Here is a 20,392-nt window from a genome sequence, read left to right on the forward strand (position 1 = left end):
AAACTACAGCATAAAGCCTCATGGCTACAGCAACAGCAACAACAACCAAAAACTCCAACCTCGGTTACCTTGGCCAAACGATAGCGGCCGCGCAGGGTGATTCCGAAATGGCCACTTTCATCAATCCGGGGCCGACCCGACGCAAGGCACATGATTCGATTTCAAGACTTGTTGAGCGAGCAGAAAAGTGGCTTAATTGAAACCAGCCGAAACTACCACACGGCGTCCATGGATGGCGGCCGTGTTCTGTGCGGGATCGTCTGTTTAGGCCGGAAATGAACACACACACACATACAACAACAACAAAAAAACACATCAAGCCACCCCGCGTGCGCGAAACACCGAATGAATGGCACCAGCTTTATAGCGCTAGGATTGTCCGGCACCGACCAACCGGCAAGGGACCGGATGACGATTTTATTGCTGTGGCCCGCGGCAGACCAACGTTCGGGCACGCTTTCGTCTTGCTGATTTTCCCTTTTAAGCGGCAGCACCCCGAATCCAATCGCCGGACCGATCGCCGAGCTGAACCAGTTTCGATTGGCCGCCGATTGGCGACCAGCACCGGCCTAACACAACGTGGGGTATTGGGCGGTTTTTTTTATGGTTGTGGTTCGGATCTTTACATACATAAATAAATCCGTAGCCCCCCAAATGGGAGATTTGGGGTGGTAGATTTCGGTTGTTCGGAGTCGATCGTACGAACGTGGCAAACGTGTGGTTCACGCCCCGTTACGGGTTCAAGCGGATAGCGGTGGAAAATAGTTGGTGGTTACTGTGGTGGGATTTCTATCATCGGATGGCCGGATGGTGTGAATGTTGAGTGGTGAGTGGAGGTGTTGTTATTGAGGAAGGTGCAGCAAAGTGCAGTTATGGTATTAAAAATGCGAACCTGCAAACAAAATGGAGTCACTCATTCAGTCTGATCGGTACATAACATGTAGTGAGCTTTAAGTATACTAGAACATAGGTAGGAATCATACTCAATTCTGACGATTTGATGAAAAATGACGACAACCTTTTTTTGCGTGGAAAATATTCTACATTAGTCTAGACAACTAGACTAGAGACTAGACTAAGACTAGACTCAAATACAACTTTACTTTTCTTGGATTAAAGACCTGATATGATAAGTCAAGCCGGCAATCGAATGGCTTATGGTGCTTTTTAGTACCACGTAGCTGGTTGATCAGTCCTGATTAGTACGGTGAGGCGGTCAGGATTAGATTTGAGCCGCAGTCCTCGCGTGTTAAAACCGGGCCCGCTATCGTCCCCAGCTCCAGGCCACCGAGGACTGGGTTGAAATAGTAAACCCAGAAGTTCTATACTAGGACAGTACTGGACAACAATTTTTACAGAAAGAATTCGAATAGTATCAGATCTTCATTGAATCAGATCCTTGGCTTCTCAAATTCTTTAATGCAGTTTCATCAGAGCAGAGCAGATCAGCTCAGATCAGAAAATTAAGGATCGACTGACCCAAGAAGATTCTCGAAAAACCTATCAACTTGCACTTCTGGAACATTCATTCGTTTATGATGTTGTCTTATTATAAGGAAGATAGAAAGAATAAATCACATTACTATGCGCCATTTAATTCCAACAGTTATCAACAGTTGTTTGTGACCAGGTCTTCTAAGGACACAAATTTAATTTGATTTGACCATTAAATTATAGATGACTACCTAATATCACGTTAAATCGTCAACGTAGTCAGCATTCCTAAATTTAAGTACATAAGTGCTTCCAAATATTTCGTTAGGAGTGTCTTAGACTATGTACAACCATCAGCAAACAAGAAAAGTCTGAGCTCTCATTGAAACTAGGAGAAAATATGTCGTTGAACATTTATCGTTTCATCCTTAAGATCTTTGCTACCGAAAATTCGTTCGGAACAAGCACATCTTGTGCACCCAGTAACTGCAATAAATTAAAATCATTTTTCTAACAAAATACAAAACAAAACCATAACTAAAATACTCATCCTCTTACTCTATTTCATCCACATTTATGCTACAACAGACACATTGTCCCGAAGTTCTTAGATCTGCTAGATCTGATAGAGCTCCGAACCCGCCCGAATGTGCCACGCGCATAGCTCCGTGACGGATAATCCGCAAAACGGTACCGGACCGTACAAGCCCGAGCCCCGGTCCGCGTTAGGTCGCAAGTGTTGAAGTACCCCTTGGTGACTAGCCCTTCACAAGGCAGAAACCTTGCACGCTTTAGCGCTGGTAAGCTGCCGATCCTTACACTCGTGTGCGCTCGAGTGTATGCGTCACCACCACCGGGCCCGACGATGGATCGCTTCGGATCGTTCCACCCGGCCGCCAAACCAAGCCTGGGACACTGGCCGCCAAACAGCATTCCGACGCGGTACGATCGTTTGATATTGTGTCGAGAGCCTTCGTTTGAAGCTACCGAATCTGTCGGTACAGGTACAGCAGGGAGTGGTGGAAAGCGTAGGATAAAGCGTAAGCCTCATGGGTGATGAAAGTCACCACCGGGAGTGGGTTCGATTTTCGGTTCCAGTATGAGAGAATTCAAGATCGCTCATGATCTATTGCCGCTGATGAGAGAGAATCGCTTCACGGATCAACAGAATCGGCACATCTTCCGGGTGAGGGTTAAGGTTAGTGGGCTTCGTTTTTTTTTTTTTTGGCAGAATGAGCTGTATCGCACGGTTGTTAGGCTAATAACGAAGCTGTGACGATTTAAGACGATTTGTGAATAACAGGCTAATCAAGATCGAAGGTTAGGATCTATTTTAGAAAATATGTTTCAAGATCCTGGTTTTTTGTTTGGAACTTCTTTATGAAGTTTATAAAAAATATTGTTAAGCAATCAATATTTATCTCTTGATTGAACTTTTTCAGCAATTTTTTCCTCTTTACATCCTTCAAAACCACAAGCCAATGATCGATCAAGCAATCTGATTGAAGAAAATGAAATATAAAAATCTGTGCGCCATAAGAAATAAGTCCCAAAATAAAAAAAAAAGATACATCAAACTTTATCCAACCTCATCAAAAGCTTTCGTCGTTTTAGATTTAATCCAACCAGGATAATGCCTTTGCAAGTTGACGAATAAAGGCAAACAAAAAGAGAACCCTAGCAAAGAGACATTCACCAACATGTAACATACTTTTCCACCAGCAGCTTTAGCTCAGCCACACTCTACCGCACGGCAACAATACTACAACCGAACCGTATGTACTTCGTGGTACCTTCCGATGGCTTTTCGAGCACCACCGCGCAAAGGTGAAGATATAAAAAGGTGATTGAATAATTTAACACGCAGCCTATCGGGCACCCCTTTGATGTTGGCCGCCGCCGGTTAATCCGTCCGCCAGAGAAACTGCTCGGTCAGTTGTTCGGATTCCTCGGGGGATGGGCTGCGTGTGTGTGTGTGCTGCGTAGGACCCCAGGCTTGCTCTCGGATTCGATCGGTGTGTCGCGCGCGTTGACTTTGACATAGCTACGTTTCGACACGGATGCACTTTGTTGCAAATTTTTCTGTGTGTTGGAGCGATCGATCGATCGATACGTTTGTCCCGGGGTTTCGGTGCATTCATGCGTAAACCGTCCGATACGCGAGCGATGCATCGGAATTTGGCCGTAATCGTTGGCATGCGGAGGAGAATGCAAACGGGATGGAAGGGTTTCGCGTCGCTCTGAAGGGAGGGGGGGGGGACTGTTCCAAACGGGGGCCAATTAGTGAAATCGCTAATGGACAGCTTGCCTGTAAGTTCGGTGTGGTCGATGCCATCTTGCGATCGCAAAGCACTTGTGAACCGGGTTTGCCCAAGTTTGTCTAATTACTGAGTAACATTTCCATCATGCTGGGTTGATGTGGCTCAACCAGCCTGATCTCTTTCAGACTTCAACATTTAAACATTTAGCGAGATCACTATAATATTAACACTGTTTTATTAAATTAAAGAGGTTTTCTAGAACTCCATTCCCTTTCTCACAATTAGGGGTTAACCTGATCGCGCAAGCAACATTGATTGATGACAAATTTTTCCCACGCTCTCCCTATAGATGGTTAGACACGACGACTCGATCCGGATCCTGCCCACTTCAAATAAGGACCTGTTCGTTTACTGATAACAGCACCACCACAGACTCCATTTCCGTTTTTAGCAAACTGCATCAAATTACGTCAGTCCTTGTTAGGTGCCAGCGAACCGTCCCGAGCGAGAACTGCCACATTTCGAGGCGGGAAAAACGGATCGATTTGAAGCACAAATCCCCATCGATCGATCCCCTCGAAAGGTGCTAGAAAACATCCTCGACCAGGGTAGCAAAACCCCTTTTTCAGCCCGTACGCCGGCACGATCGCGTCACCTTCGAGGAACCGCATTAAATGAATTGTAAATTATCCCACCGTACCATAAAATCAATCATCGCCCATATTAGCGATTGTTGGCGGGCTGGTGTATCGAGCTGTTCCGGAGCCGTGCGGTTGCGGGTTAGAGACGATCGTAAAAGGAACCAAAACTCCCGGCCCGGCCCGATCGTAAATGATAATTACATTTTGCGGGCGTTCGCGCTAGCTCAGACGCGCGAGAGCGAACGGACGAAGCTTTATTTGCGATCGTTTGAGTTAACAAAATTAGTAAGTGGAAGGAAGAAGAAAAAAGGGCGACATCACTCTGTGGTGCAGAAATACCATACTGGGAGGTCTAGCACAAACGCGTCGTTCGATAGTTAATTAGCAAAACTCCAAACGTCGATCGAGGTGAAACAATTATAAATGTTTTGTATCTATATGTCGAGCTTCATGTTTTGATATAAAATACAACAAGCGCACTTTTCACCCGTTATGGATTGTTTGCGAAGCTTTTAATGCCGTGTTGACAAGCAAGTAACACTCTGTCAGCGCTGGTGTATCGCAAAAATCATACTAAAAGTGAAATAATTTATTTTATGATTCACTCCCCCCCTACAATGGCATCCCTACCCAGCCACCAACCCGCAGTCTTCCTCAACCCGCACACAGCAACGTTGATTGAACGAAACGTTTTCGAAATGTTTCTGCTTTAATCACTTCGCCAAACGCTTCACGGGTGTGATTGCAGTGAGGATGATTATGACGTTCCCTGCTCGGGCGACGATGATCATCTGCTTTGATCTGTGGGTCGCCGGACCGGACTGGGGAGTTTTTTTTTTTATTATTGTGTGCTAAAATTTTAACACTCTCCTCGGCTCGGAACATTATCGTGCATCATCTTCATCATCATCGTCGTCGTCGTCGCTATCCGTACGCAGGTGTCATGGTGCACATTAAGCATTTAGCAGACCGACCGGACCATTGCATTGACCAAAAGACATGTTTTTTTTTCTTGGTTTGGATTTTTTTTCCTCCAACACCAGACCATCGCAAGCTCAACATCATAATCAATTAAAAACGCTGAACATGGACGAATAAATTAAATAGCCATATTTCTATCGAAGGCAGGTTCAGGTTTTATTTTATGGCTGTTGGTTGTTTATGACAAATCGTTCGTTGCTTACATACGGTTGAAGTTGTTTTGTTTTTTGTTGTTCAAATTAAGCGTCTCTTGGGAATGATTTCAACGGCAAAGGAATAATTTTATTGACTAGACGACATCTTACTTCAATTTTCCATTATCCTTTGATGGTCTGATCGATCAATGTTCGCAATGGGTATTTCCTGCGACTTATTTCGTCAAACAATGCGATTCTAATGAGCCGTCGCCAAACGATCAATTAGTTTTGGTCAATCAACCCTGACTCTAAACACTTTTACTACCAGTAAATCATTACTTCCACGTGTATCAAATTTCATTGCGAAGGCAAACCATAAATCATCCATCCCGAATCTTGTCGATGCTTTACACCCGATTGATGCCGGTGCAATAAATTACACCCCTTTGACACACGACACTGAATTTCCCCCGTACCAAAAGCAAAGGGGTTTAAGCTTGCATACCGTCTATTGCCAGTCTGGTGGCGTCTTAAGACGATCGCTTGAGTAAACAACAAACACAACCACACACACATTCAAATCACTCTCTGTCAAAGATCTGTCCCGTTTTCAAGTACGCTTGAACCACTGCCTGACAAACGCACGTGATAAGCGGCAGCCTATGTCCCTTGTGTGCCCGGCCAGCATACGGCAAGTCTGCGGCAAGGGGTCTGCAATATAATAATTAGCATAATACGTCTGCCGCCATCACTTATTAATGTTCGATGCCGCCAGCGACAGGACATTGGGTAGGTCCTCCCAGGTACGGTCAGCAAAACAAACCTGGAAAAGGTTAATGAAATTATTTAAGACGATTATCTACCGGATTCTATATTCCGGGCGCAGAGGGGTCAAAAGAAAAGGACACATAGAAGGAAGGATTTTCGAGCCGGTGCCAAGCAAAACCCAATCCTTGCCCTTGGGACCCTTAGGAGAGGAGAGTGGGCAAAAGGTGCTCCAGAATCGAGGGAACATTTCTTTTGGCCAAAAAATTATAATGCGTCCGAAAAGGAAGCATTTGTTTACACTTCGGTACTTAGACTTTTACGACCGAACCATAAAAGAGCACTTGAGAAAACCGAAGTCTGCCCGTGCCCGGGGAAGACGGCTAGATGGTGGAAAATGGTGAAGGTGAAGTAAAATGGTTTATGAAGCTACTTCGGCCACTTTTCTCCCATTCTCAATCCTCTCCAACGGAACAGTGTTCCTCCTGGAACGCTTGCCACTAACGCGAAACAGTGCAAACGTGGCCTTGTTACAAATTAAATCACGACTTTCCACTCGTGTAAATTTTCCCAGCTCAAAGTATTGCCACCTTCTTGGCTGAAGTCCGTGTCCATTCCCGTGGGCTTTCACTGCAATGCGGCAGAAAAATTGATAGTGGCAAAGTCGCGCGACACTGTGGTCCCGCAGGTTGGCTTTTTTCTGTGACTCCACTGTGACGTCCCTGTTGGGACTGACAGCGATGTCTGGCACATACTGATCGATCGGGGCGTAATTGATTAATTCGCAACAGGTTCTCACTGTCACGGGTTGTGCGCTGTGCATGCATGTGCCGGTATTTGGCAAGGCATCTTCAGACTATTTCTCACACTAAGCATGCGAACAGGAAGGATTCGTGGAACATTTTCAACAAGCTGAAGGAACTGCCAGGGAGCTCGTTACATTGGTCGTCTAATGTCAAAAGCTAAAATATCAACCAGACACTACAAAACAGGCAACGTAAATTAATTAAGTACATATTAATTAGCCTTCGCCGAGAGAGTCCTCTCGGTTGAGTCCTTCTCCGTTCACTTCCAGTCGAGTGGTCCAGTTTTTAACCTCCCCGTTCCGAGGTGATCTCCAGCACCCAGTTTCGATCGTCATCAACATAATCGAATAAACTAATGAATCGAAACATACATTCCGTTCCCCCAAAAACTAGGACAACCAAGATCACCAGATTCTGAAACCACCCCTTGTAACAACTTGTTCAACGACACCCGATCGATGCAGTCTTGCAGGTGGAAAACAGTGATCTAAAATGGCAGTATCAAACCAGCGAAAAGCAGCAAAAAAAAAACTACCCAAGATGCATCGATGCATTCACCGCAGCAAAACAGGAAAGTTGAATAAAATATCGCTTGGTTTGCTGGTGTTGCGGCAACATGGCATCAAGATGCGCGCGTTGCAATTTAATATTCATTACAATCACTCAAAGGAATTTTATTACCACATTTCAGACACTGTCCCAAAAACCAGACCTGACTGGCGAATCTGGTTCCTGTTTCCACCTCAAAACCTTGGCATGATCGATCGAAATGGGAGAAGAAATTTGCCCTGGGAAGACAAAATAAAACAAAAAAGCAACTCACCCAACCGCAGCCGTAGTGTGGCCGAGCGGGAATAAAGTCATGAAAACGCGAATTTTCGTACATTTCAAAATGCTCAGCTGCAGCAATACGGTTCGGTCGTCCTTCATGAAATCAATGGGGGAAAAAAATGCTCAGCTTTGTTTCGTTTTTTTTTTCCCCCTTTACTGTTCCTTTCGAAAGAAAAGGGAAGATGTGATCGCAATAAAATGTTTCTTTCTTTAATTACTCTCTTACACTCTGCAAATGATGGTATTTTACACCCGAATTGAGTCATTAAATTACACTTATTTCCTTAAGGTTGGAGAGCAAAAAAACATTTTTTGGAGAAAACAATATCTCAAAATGCTAGCAAACATCGTTGAGCATGACATCCATTCCTGTTCGGCGCATGTTAAAGTGAAAAACTATGTTAAAGTTTGATTGAAGATACCGCGAACACAAGGATTAAAGTTGTTTCATGAAGAAATTGATTGGAAATCAAAAATCTCCTCTGTGTAATATTGATGGCTGGGAAAAGGATTGCCGATCGCTTTGCTTAATCCTTTTCACACAGACGGTACAGAAGACACACCCAATCTGGCGTACGATCGATAGCGGGATAACTCAACGATCCACGAGGGAAACGATAAATAAAACCACAGCAGAAAAAGCAGGCAACCCCAAAAATGAGTCGCCATTTTCACTCCTCATCATTAGTTCCGTTCCCATCCATTAGCGAGGATCGCTTTTAATGTACGATACATTTTTTTTTGCCTTCATCTAAGGCACCTGCCATGGTGGCGCCCATCAGCAAACATTCACACGCAGCCCTTAGCTCTCACACACATACACAAAAAAACGCAACGCAAGCTTTATCCCGTTCCAAGGACTCGGAAGCAGCCTCAACGCCTGATACGGCCGATACGAAAGAAAGACAAGAAGAAAAGTCTACCAATTTCTAAAACAAACATCCAAAGCGTCCTTCCCGAGCACGCTTTTAGGTTTTCCATTTTAATCCCTCGACCAAAAACCATCGTAGCCTTTCGTGTAAGGGGATGAGCTTCAACCGTGTTGAGCCAGCCAAAGCAAGCTCCAACTGTTGCCATTTCGTGCAGGTCGGTTCGAACATCTGCCGCGCACGATCATCGCTCTAGACCGCAACAATGTCGAACACAGCGAGGATTCTGCCGCACCATCTTGTCGTTCGATCGGCGGGCGCAAACGAGACCTTATCGGCTGGCGAGCTGTCTTTGGCTTTTGGCTCCGTTTGGAGATTGTATCGTTTACACGCGACTTTTTGGAAACTGTGGGCTTGCCGACCGAGCGACAGACGGTAGGCGAAAATGCACCTTCCTGCGGCCGGTGAGGTTTGTTGCCGAAAAAACCCATCTCCGATCGAACTAGTCAAACGATTAGGTGTAAAATTAGCCGCCAATAGCTTCATACCGCCACCTTACCCAACCCAAACCAGCTGTCAAACGGTGCAGGGAACTAATATTTGGCGCTAAAATACTATTGTTTACCGTGCGCACGTTGAGAGATGAAAAGCGTAATGGGTTTCGAGTTTATTTTCCCAGTTCGAGCTTTGAAAGGTGAAAAGAAATTTATTTGTGTGATTCACTGGCCGTTTTTTTTGTCTTACGACATCAATCGAACCGTGGAATCGTTTGTTTTGGATGCTCCATGCTTCCTGTCAGATATTGATTTCTTCTGCTTAGAAGGGATTTTTTCTTCTTAACGATCTCCATTTTCCTTTTGTTTTCACCCTGAAACACACTCTTCAACCATTCGTCCCGATTATCCCTGTTAATCAAGCACAGCAGTGAGGTAAAAGCACGAAATTTGACACCTCTCGTGAGTGGTCTTGTAGACTTTGGCTAGCTTCAAGAAAAAGCACGTGTTCTGTACAAGTTGGTAGCTAGGTGAGCTTCACCGAACATCAAGCCAGGCTGTGCCTGTACTCTGAAGAATAGCACCCAAAGTCGCAGCCTTCTTCGACAGAGGAAATCGAAGTTGAGTGTCAAAATTGGAATTGTTTGAGAAAGTTGATACAGACGGTGTTTGCGGGTGACTACGGCCATAGTAGTAGCGACCACAAGTACAATATACGTGTGAGATTCTGTGCCCGGTGTAAGCTATTCTTTTCCTCGGTTTGGGTTTCATTCCATATAACAACAACATAAACTTCATGTTCGTTATTGTAAAAGTCAACAGAAAGAACCCAAAAGAAACGATCGCAACTCCAGGAATGGAACGGAAGGGTAGCTCCGTGAAGAAATCGAAAACCCAAACAGCCAGCACCAAAAAGTACGATTGGTAAATTTATTTTTCCTATTTGAACACTCTCAAAAACCACACAGCAAAAGCCAATCCGTTCGACAGCATTCGTTCCACTCGCTTTTACAACATACACACAGACGCTAGCTGGGCGCTGCTTGCCAGACTACTGCCTCCAACGGCCACTTGTGGGCAGTGAGTTTGTTTTTTCTTTTTCGGAAGATGGAAGCCAAAACCGCACCGAAAGGATACTTCACCACCGTTCGAGTGCGTAACGTAGTTGCTGAGATTTTGAGGGCTGAAGATTGATTAATGATGGATTTGATGTTGAACTTACGGGGTTACGGTGCTGAAGATTGCTCGGAAAACAAACGCCAAGTGACTTTGGGTATGCTTCGTCCAGCCCTCACCACCATCTGCTACCAGTGCTGTCGTCGCATCACATCGTTCAAAGTGGCAAAAACGAATACTTAACAAGGAACTGAGTGCTAGAGACGATCGTCAAGAGACAACACCACCTACCGGGGGAATCTTGTTTGGGAGCGGGTTTTTAAGTGTCCAGACTTTAGGCCTTATCAAACGACAACTTATGCCCCCACCCTGCCCCCGTAGCCATTACCACCACGGCAAAAGGGTGCGAAATTCGTAGAAAAACAAAGCAAAAGCAAACTAGAAACACAAAAGATGCGCATCTTTAAGCTCGGACTTTTTAAAATGGCAGCAAATGAGAAGCACAGAGCAGGCACTGGTGGCAACCGTAATAAAAAAAAAAATACCGATCGCCGAATCCGTTCGAATACGGCGAAACACACCAAATTCCCCAGACGAATTTCCTGAGAAATTTTTCCCCAACGCGAACGTGGCGGGCGTGGTTCGCATAAATGATCCTCCGAACCGAACCGGAAAACCGTCCCACCGGCAGAAACTATACTGGCCATGCTGATACATACCGCAGGGCGATATGGCCCAACCCGACGAATAATATTTGTAAAATTTGGTAATTTAATTCGATACGTTTTGGTTGGTGCTTTTTGCGTGGTTCAATTCTGGCACAGACGAGGGAAGCGTTTTTGGGAATTTTTCACGTTTTTCTCCGTATTCATAGCCTCTCCGGGACAAAGACAACTGCGACAGTGCTGCAATCCTGCCGCGGGATGAAAATTAGCGTTGTAACGTTTAACATTCTGTGGTGTTTTGCAAAGACGCAACAATTCAAACTGAACAGTTTCACTTTCCGGGCGGGTATTTGCCAAATAGCAGCAATTTGTTCATACTTTGGAAAATTGTTTATCAAGAGCGATTGACATTGTTCCCGGAAGATCGTTACGAGCGATGGAGAATGTTCCGAATTGAGACACGTGTGAGGCACAATGTTTGCAATTAAATCTAGTGGAATAAGACTTTCGAACGGTACATATAACATCTTTGAAGGATTTTTACTTTTAAAGAACGTAGAACGTTCTACCGAACCGCTCTATCTCATTGCAAACATTGCCACCGTTTTCGGAAACACTTTAACTGGACGAGAATCCCCTATCCCCAGCGATAAGACCTGTAGCCGTAGATAAACTTTCCCGTGTAGAAAACGGAAACCTATCCTGGCTGCTACCGTTTACGATCACTTTTTGCACTGCTATCGGAATGCATCCCGGAGGCGCAGATGCGCCTATCGCAGAGCAAACAGACTACAAATTATAGCACGTCGCAGGGCTCAATATTTGTTCTTTCTAGGTGCGTCGCATCAGCAGGACAGCGAGAGAATGCACAGTAGCAGTAGGGCTTCGGAAGAAGTCGGGCACTCGGTCAGGACTTATCGGAGCGATCCGGAGGGATCGACGCTTATGCCTGCGCTTTCTAAGTGCAAATATAAACAGTGAACGGTCTGATAGCAGCGCTAGATCCTAGAATTTCCGGATAGAGGTAGAATGGACAGATCCCTAACAGACTGCTGAAAGCGTTCGGCAAACATTTGTCATAATATTTACATTTGATAATACACAGCACATAAACAACATAGCGTAGAGGCCTGAGCTACTCCAAAAGTGTCCGCAAGCCACACATGGAAGACATTCCTGCGTTGCAATGTTTTTTAGCGTTCAGTAAATTTTGAATAATTTCTCTTCTGCAGTGATCATTCAACCACGTGTTACAACGCAAATCTGCCCATACAGGGTAGACTAAAGTAGAGTTTTTTTAATGTTATGGTTTCCTGAAACATGACTCCTAACATACTAATCCTAACCACAACAAAAATTGTTACAGCCACGTGTCCGTACCCCCCCAAGGCTGTGCGCGCGTGTCTACAACGAAAACCACGCTCAGCGCTTAGCGCCAGCGGTTTACCGCATTGTCTAAACAAATCTAAACAATTCTAGGGGGGCCTACTAAACCGGAGGGAAAATATCAAATGATTCCCTCGCTCTCTCTCTCTCTCTCTCTCTCTGCGTATCCGCCTGCCATTCCCGTTCCTCGTTGACGATCCCTCTTGACGCTCCCGTTTACGTTCGAGTGGAGCCTACCGGGTTCAGTGGCGAGTTGTTTTTTTTTTTCGCTGGTAAGTGTTCTTAGATTTTCCCCCATTTTGATGGCTACCGAATTCCGTCTCACGGCAACACAATCCGTGGACCACCATGATGTTGAGTGTGTGGTAAAAGGGGACGAAAAACAATGGGGAGGAGTGTTGTCACTTGAAGTTGATCGCGTCACATCTCTAGTACAATCTTACGAGCAATTGTATGTGTGTGTGTGCTGTTTTTTTTTTGTTTTCAGAGCGCACTATCCAAACGCCGTTTAAGTCACAAACATCACAGGAGATCACTACAGATAAATGAGGGAAAGAGGTTGTGGAAACGACATATAGGGAAGGAAAAGGGACTAAGATGGATGAGTGTTTTCGGCACGTGGAGGACCACCAAGAAAACTCGGTTCACATGTGACGCCTGCAGATGCATTCTATTGAGGTTATGTTTGTTGTGTTGTCTTGAGTTGTTGTTCATAAGATCATCAACAACTTAGGTTGCGTAGTTGACGAATTGCCGCCAGGCGCGTAATAGAGATTATGCATTACGCCTGGGTCATTATTCGAAAAGAACGATTTTGAGGAGCCAACATCTACGCTTTTAGAGAGTTGTTTTAGTGTGTGGAAAAACAGGTAAAAAATAACAAAACAGTTGATAAAAAAAGCTTCTTTAAAAGAAATATGTTTCGGATACTTATCAGCTAAAAATTATAAATTGAATGCATAGAATTTGGCGTTATAATTTCTATTTATTTTCGCTACACCGACCGGTTTCTCGCTTAACGTCTAATGAGATAGTCAATTACAATTTAATCTTTACTGGATTCCGCTTATCTTTTCTAGCACAAAACAAAACAAAAAAAATGGCGTTACACAGTACGCACGATAGCTCTATACACGTTCCTAGATTCATACACATCTCTAGAGGGCAATAATAAATTATTCTAGCTCGCTAGTCTGCTAACATAGTAAAACACTAGAACCGTCTCTAAAGCATAAGGAGTTCCTAACAAAGCTCGAGCTCAAACCTGCCGAAGTTTGGTGTAAGCTATGTATCCCTGAGGTCCTGAGGAGGTGTTTGGCCTTAAAAATAATTAACAGTCTCAGTCCTTAACCCTACAGTCTGACAATATTCCTTGAGATGAAGAAATTTGGATTGATCATACTACGTTTAAAATGTAGAACGAATAAACCAAACAGACAAGGAAGTAGACGGCCATTTCCAGGACGGTCACATTCCACACCTGCCTGCCTTATCGTTCTAACCAATTGCACACGCTTCTTCTACCCTTAGTCTGGTGTATTTGAACTTGACGCTAACAAATGCGCTTTCTGCGTTCGTTCTGCTTCTACACCTTTAAACAAATGTTCGCACCCGACTCACACTTCCACCACTGGCTTCTCACACCCGCAAGTAAACCCACTTCTCACAAAGCTCATCGGGAAACATATCAAACAATGGTCACCTCTATGCCTCGCTCCACAGATCTATCCGGCCCAGTCACATACACGCATCGTTTGCTCAGTCACTTAGTACAAACACACGCAACGAACCGAGCTGCATAAGATGGAGATGTTTGCCATTCGTCCATGTTGGTTTGCTTTGTTTCGGGGCTGTTTTAGGGGATCATCCCCTACAGATCACAGCCATTGCACGCGCGTCTTCCAGCGACAACCACTCACCTTTCCGATGATGCTGTTTGTGCAAACAATTCACACCCCGCGACCGTCTACCGATCGTGCCCGAGAATGGCGGAGATGCTGAAGGGGAGTTGATGCTGTGGGAGATGTTGCTGCTGCTTTCTGCTTGGGCTGTCCTGCTCACCAGTGCTGCTGTTGATTGTGGGTGTCCGGGGTGAGGGTACCGGAAGGGGAAGGAACTCACGGCGCGCGAACTGTTGCAGCTGCTGAGCGGCCTGTACGAGTGCACTCGGTTCCAGACTGGGCGATCCACCTCCGGCTGTCTGCGACCGGGCGAACGAAGGAAACATAAGGTCCATCCACGAACCTCCACCAGGATGCTGCAGCATCGGATGGGCATGGGACAGATGGTGAGGATGTTGCGCGGAAAACAGCCCTGCATGCATAGCCATGCCCGGGTGATGGTTCTGGTAGAATGCACTCGCTGCCATCGAAGAAGGTGAAGGACGTACCGGAGATCCGAAATCATCCACCACTACCGGGGAGCTCGTTCCACTGGAGGATCCGTCACTGACGGAAAGTTCACTGTCGTCCAGGGAGGATAGGGAACCGGCAAGGCTGCTCGTACGTGGACGTTTCGCTTCCGGGCCCGTTTCCTGCCCATCAGACTCATCGTCCTCTTCCGAACTGCGATTGCCAAGGCCAGAGTCGGGTGACATCAAAAGTCCTGCCTTGCGCTTGCACCGTGACTGACCCGTCTCCCGAAAACCTTTCGCGAAAGGATTGTTGTCGATCTTCAGTTTTGTGATGCGATCGTTCTGGAGATAAAAGGTGGGGGAAAAGGGAAGGATAGAAATAAAAGTTTAGTTGCTGTTGCTTTAGCGATTGTGCAGTGATGATGATCTCAATAAGAGCTCTGCAGTTTTTGGTCCCTGATGCGTAACAAGTAGGATAATTATCAATACTAACCTGATAGGCAGTTACAGCGACGAACTCCGTCTCAGGGAAGGTGAAGGCTTGCTGTGGTGCCCACGGAATTTGAGTAGCATCTGAGGCTTTGATGACGTGAATACGTGGTTGATATTTGTGCATGCTCGTCAAGACGATCTGTCGAAGGAAGAAAGTACATAAGGTGGACATTAGACATAGATTTCTTCACTTTGCTAATATACCCTGTAGCAAGGGTTTCAAATTCCAAATCAAAAACGTATGTCAAGCATGGATACTTACATGACCATTACTGTCCAGCGTGTTGTTGGTGAGCTTCACCTTGTTGAAGACGATCGGTTGCGACGTCCAATGGGAACCGAGTGCTGGTCCATCCGGATGAAAGTAAATACGCTGAGGACTCTGCGGTTCGGCACCACCAGCCGGTACCCACTGGGAACCGCTAAACTTGAACCGACAGTCACTGATCGGGACCATCTCGAGCAGTATGAAGTAGTTCTCCTCGGCTTCCAATCCATTAACCGACAGCCGCATCGAGGGAAACATGCGTCTGCAGAAAGAATAGAGCGAGATAATAGTAGATTAGAACCGGTTAACTTTCGCTATCGAGATGCGCGGTATAGATGCGGCGCGGTAAAGCATTCCCATTCCCGCCACGTTTGATGTCTGTTTCATTTGATTCGGAGGAAATCACAATAGGACGAGACGAAAGCATTCGATCGCGATCGCATTTTTACGACCACCCGAATAACCAATTTAGCTCAATCGTTACAACAAAATATCGCGGCTCGAAACCGAAAACCCGGGGCATAAAGGTAGTACGCACCTATGCCTCAACCGAACACCGGCGGTCCCGAACCTTGGGAGTGTGTTTTGCTTAATTAAATTTTATTGGCCAAACCACTCCCCCTCCCGCGATGCGGGTTCTCCAAGCCATGGTGCGTGCTTCAATCACTGCACGGTTTTCAACAACAACAACAACAAAAAAACACACGCTTGGCGACGCTCTTTTACGAGCTTTTATGATTTGTGAGTGATCGTAAAAACAAATTTTAACTATATTCGATCCGTTTCTGTTGCCCGTTCCGTCCAATTTTGTTGCTCCCTTTTTCTGATCGAGATTTCATTCCCCGTTTGGAGTCTCTCAGCGAGACTACCACAAGATGCGATGCTGTCGATCCATCCGGATCGTATATAAATCAACTTGCTCCGGATTCGGATCAGAGCGCATCAAAAAAAAAAATAAAAATCTCGATGCGTCCGAGGTGATCGTGTGAAACGGATAATAATCGATCGGCGACTCCACTTTTTGGCTCAGAGCAGGCGGTAGGATTGAGGCGCCAACGGCTGGCGGACTGGCGTCCACCAATTCAACCACCCGAGTGGGAGACCCCATGCTGGGACATCTGACAATAAACACTTCGTTCGTTTAAAACACACAGCACGGCATGAGGAAGAACGTGGAAGAGCGATTGGAAACATGAGCGCGACATGACACGGCGGTACCGACCAAAAGGCAACGTCGTCGGATGGTCCAACTGTGTCCTAATAGGTCGCCTTTACGAGCCTTCTTTCGAGCGTGCGTACCAGCGTTGGGATGGATCCACAAACTCCGCCAAACAAGCTTTCGTATTCTTAACGACTTTCTGATGCTTTGCAAAACAAAAAATCTGCTCCGAACTATCAATTTGTTTTGTTCGTTATAATTGATTACCGACAAAACCTTACCCAGTGGATCAAAATACTGCTAAAGAGTGAGTCAACGGCTAAGAGCTGCCACCGATCGATCGTATATTGCTAATAGAAAGTGAAAAGTGTGATCTTCTACAAATCCTCTTCACAATCTGCTTCTGATCACGTGTTTATAGCCACCGAAGGCGGGTGGGACCGAACGTTTGCCATTAGCATCACGAGAAAAGCTTCTTCAACAGAACTCGGTCAGCTCGTCGCAAAATGTCTAATGAAGAGTAAACCAAAAGCGAAAAAACGCGAACAAACAAAACTCCTTTGCAGTCGGGAAACAAACAGAATTTGGCGCCAGCCAAAGGCAAACAAACTTAAATATGGATCGTTTTTTTTTTCTTGAGCATTTCTTGAGTATATACCTCATCTGGAGATGTTGAGCCCTAAAGTTAGAGCAATTCCGAAACCAGTCAAAGGAAAGACAGAGCGAGAGCAGAGCAGAAGGATCATGCAGACACGCAACCAGTCTTCGTCTCAAGAAAGGAAAAAAAAAGTCCGCTCAAACGCCGCACGTCAAACAGCATCGCAATGTGATCAGTTTAAAACAAAACAAAAAAAAACGCCACAAACCTTTCCCAGTCCATCTTTCTGTATGTGTGCGTGTTGTTGCGTTTTTATGAGCGTGCTAAAACAAAAAGAAGCGCACCAATAAAACACATTAAAAATCAAACGGTTCAAAAACGTGTGAAGCTAACAAGACGTACACAGAGGGAACCGGGGGAAGGTGTGCCGCGATCCCCTGGGTGGATCGACTTTTCTCCGACCGTTCGCTTCACACCCGATGCAATCAGGGTTCAGCTATCAGCTATTGCAAGTGGAAGCAGCAAGAATTATGATTATTGTCTCTGTAATATCCCGTGAAGTCGGCCAGGGGTATCGTTTTTTTCCCCATGCTGCCTTATGTCGGTGTGTCGGAACAGGTCGGCTTTTTCCTGCAACCGCTTGTGCGCCAGGTCCAGGCACTTCGAAAGGAAGTGACGGCTTGAAGTTGGGTTTTTGTTTTTCGGGGTTTTTTTTTTGTCTGATTCGTTTTCCCTCCAATAAGGCCCACAGTCCACAGCACTGAAGTGGCTGCTTCCTTCTGGACTTCTGGCAGTGCTGTAAAGCGGTCCTGCGTACGGTAGGGTCAAGGTCTGTTTGGGTTCTGCACCCTGCTGCCTCCCAGAGTGCCCAGGGGTTTTCTTTTTCGGTATTTGGGTTGTAAAATTTGGCGCCACCGTGTCATTTGCCGTGGTCCGAATTGTGAAGTTCGTCTGCCCTTTTTTAAAGTTTTTTTTTTTTTTGGTTTTTTTTTGCTTTGTTTTTCTGGACACTTACCGGCCACTCTTGGTGATGATCATCTCGGTACCGATCTTGTGGAACTGACTCCAGAGATCGCGGTTCTGCAGCTTGATGTCCACATCCGGCAGGGTGTTGTAGCGCGGCGGTATCATCAGTGGCCGGGGCGGTGGAACTGGTAGCATTGCCGGATACGGATCTGGTGGGGTTTCGTTGAGGAAAGCGTGAAAGAACGAACGGACAATTAGTGCGTGTTGCATGCTGGCTCGTTTTACAGTTTGATTTGTTTGTTTGCTAGAGTCGATCGAGTGAAAGAAAAAAAAAAAACACAACCGGGAGAAAACTCCCAAAGAGACGAGATTAACGGCTGAACGAGCAGAAGGCTTCAAGGTTTTCGGCTAGCTTTTGTTTCCCCTCCCGTGCCCAAACACTGCTTCTATTGCCCGGGGTGCTAATGATTACGATATTTACGTCATTATTTTCCCGATTCGGTACGCTTGTTATGCTTCTTCGGATGTGGACCCGGGCGAAGCGAAGCGAAAGGGGGAACCAAAGCCCGAAATGTGTCGATTAACTTCAGCCGTGTGGAATGAAAGCGAGTTTGAAATGTGAAGCTTACAACTCCTGCACCTTTCGGATAACAGTGATAACATAATTGAAACATAAATCGCACACCATCGCAAATCATCGCTAATTGAGGGTTCACACGCGCGCCCAGATTATTGGCCGCCAGTACGAATCGAGCCCGACGAGCTTATCGATCAAACACCGTCGGCAAACGGACCATTTTCCACCAATTTAAAAATGCACGTATTGTTGGGTGAGTGTGTGGTGGAATTTAAACCTTCCCACACAGCACAACATATTTCTATGGTTTCTCTGCTGCTTTGGTGACTCCGTGCGCCTCGTGTAGTTGTATGAGTCCTTTAAAGGCAAACACACACAAAAAATACAGAGAAAATACAGTACCGAAAGCGACCAAATGATTGATAGCTTAAGTAAGGTATGTCAAGTTTTCAAGCTGCGTGTGATTCGATTTGTTTGATTCTCTTGTTCGATCACCACGGAGAATTCACCCGATGTCAATCAACCCAACCACCGATATGTATCAATTCGCCTGTGTGTGTGTGTGTGCGTGTGTGTGTTTCGGCAATGGCCAACATAGCTTACCTGGCAAACGCTGCATCTGCATCCGGTAGAACTCCGTCTGGAGCGCTAGGTGATGGTGCATCCGTAAATCCATTAGATCGGCGGTCATTTTATGCGAAGGGGCAATGGCAATGCACTTTTGAAACACTACACAGCGTACGGATTGCAGCGCTTGCACTCTGCACACAGACAGCGATACAAGCCACAACACTTGTAAAACTTCGCACAAGGCGCAGTCGTTTTTTTTTTTTATTGCAATGCACTTTGTTTTTGCACTCGTCTACCACGGTTTCTCACTCGTAAGTCTTCTCAGCGCGTCCTCGATGCAACTGATGCACTCATTGATTTTTTGTTTTCAACACCGAACACTGCACTTGAACACTTTAATTAGGTAAATCGCCACTCACTGTCTTCACAGAAATTTTCTTCCTCTCACAGCTTGATCTTCAAAACTTTAGAGTGGAGATTCTTTAGGTGTTTTTTTTTTTTGTATCTTCTACTTGCCCTTCAAGACACCGAGCAACTGAGCAACACACACCCGCACGGTTGAAGGTTCGCTCGTAAAATAAACTCCGAACAAGTTCTGGTTTCGCTCGTTAGCCTCGTTCGCTGCGCTGTGCGGCTACGTATATGCTGCTATGCTTTTTATGCTTCACGCACACCACCACACGGGGTGGCAAACGAGTTTTTCTTCTTACTGAGGTTCGAGTGAGAACGGAGGGGTGGATTAGCTTTCTTTCTTTCCGGCACATTGCGCGTGGTGGAGCAGCAAAGTGGGCGTGTTTTTCCTGTTGAGTGCCTTTTTAAAATGAAGAATTTCTTAAGAGGTTTTCACAAAAAAAAGGATAACTGTAATACTGAGATTATTTTTTTAATTTAAATCAAATTACTATAAATACTTTAAAACTTAAATGTTTGTTTGAATTGCTTAACCTACCAAGGATTTGATTGATCCTTTCAAATAAAAATACAGTCTTTCGATAAAGTCCTCAAAAAACTCAAAATTGTATT

General features: G+C 45.4%; 2 protein-coding genes across 3 annotated transcripts in view; both read right to left on the reverse strand.

Annotated features, from left to right (window-relative positions):
- Positions 1-20,392, reverse strand: part of LOC126561499 (ubiquitin-protein ligase E3B) — a 480,330-nt gene that overhangs the window by 56,745 nt on the left and 403,193 nt on the right. The gene's annotated exons all lie outside the window — the stretch shown is intronic.
- Positions 14,281-19,492, reverse strand: LOC126562221 (T-box-containing protein TBX6L-like). Its single transcript, XM_050218666.1, has 5 exons — positions 19,403-19,492; positions 18,272-18,431; positions 15,494-15,761; positions 15,233-15,370; positions 14,281-15,081 (listed from the first exon to the last, which is right to left on the reverse strand). Exons 1-5 carry the CDS (start codon positions 19,488-19,490, stop codon positions 14,353-14,355), a joined length of 1,383 nt encoding a protein of 460 aa, XP_050074623.1. The 5' UTR covers positions 19,491-19,492; the 3' UTR covers positions 14,281-14,352.

Source organism: Anopheles maculipalpis, chromosome 3RL (assembly GCF_943734695.1).
Source record: "Anopheles maculipalpis chromosome 3RL, idAnoMacuDA_375_x, whole genome shotgun sequence".
Classification (NCBI taxonomy): Eukaryota; Metazoa; Arthropoda; class Insecta; order Diptera; family Culicidae; genus Anopheles; species Anopheles maculipalpis.

Excerpts from the sequence above, each read along its gene's own strand:
- LOC126562221 (XM_050218666.1), bottom strand. The coding sequence starts at position 19,490 with ATGACCGCCGATCTAATGGATTTACGGATGCACCATCACCTAGCGCTC. Across the intron at positions 15,762-18,271 it reads ATCATCACCAAGAGTGGCCG|ACGCATGTTTCCCTCGATGC; the intron begins GTAAGTGTCCAG and ends TTCTTTCTGCAG. Across the intron at positions 15,082-15,232 it reads TCGCTGTAACTGCCTATCAG|AACGATCGCATCACAAAACT; the intron begins GTTAGTATTGAT and ends TTTTATCTCCAG.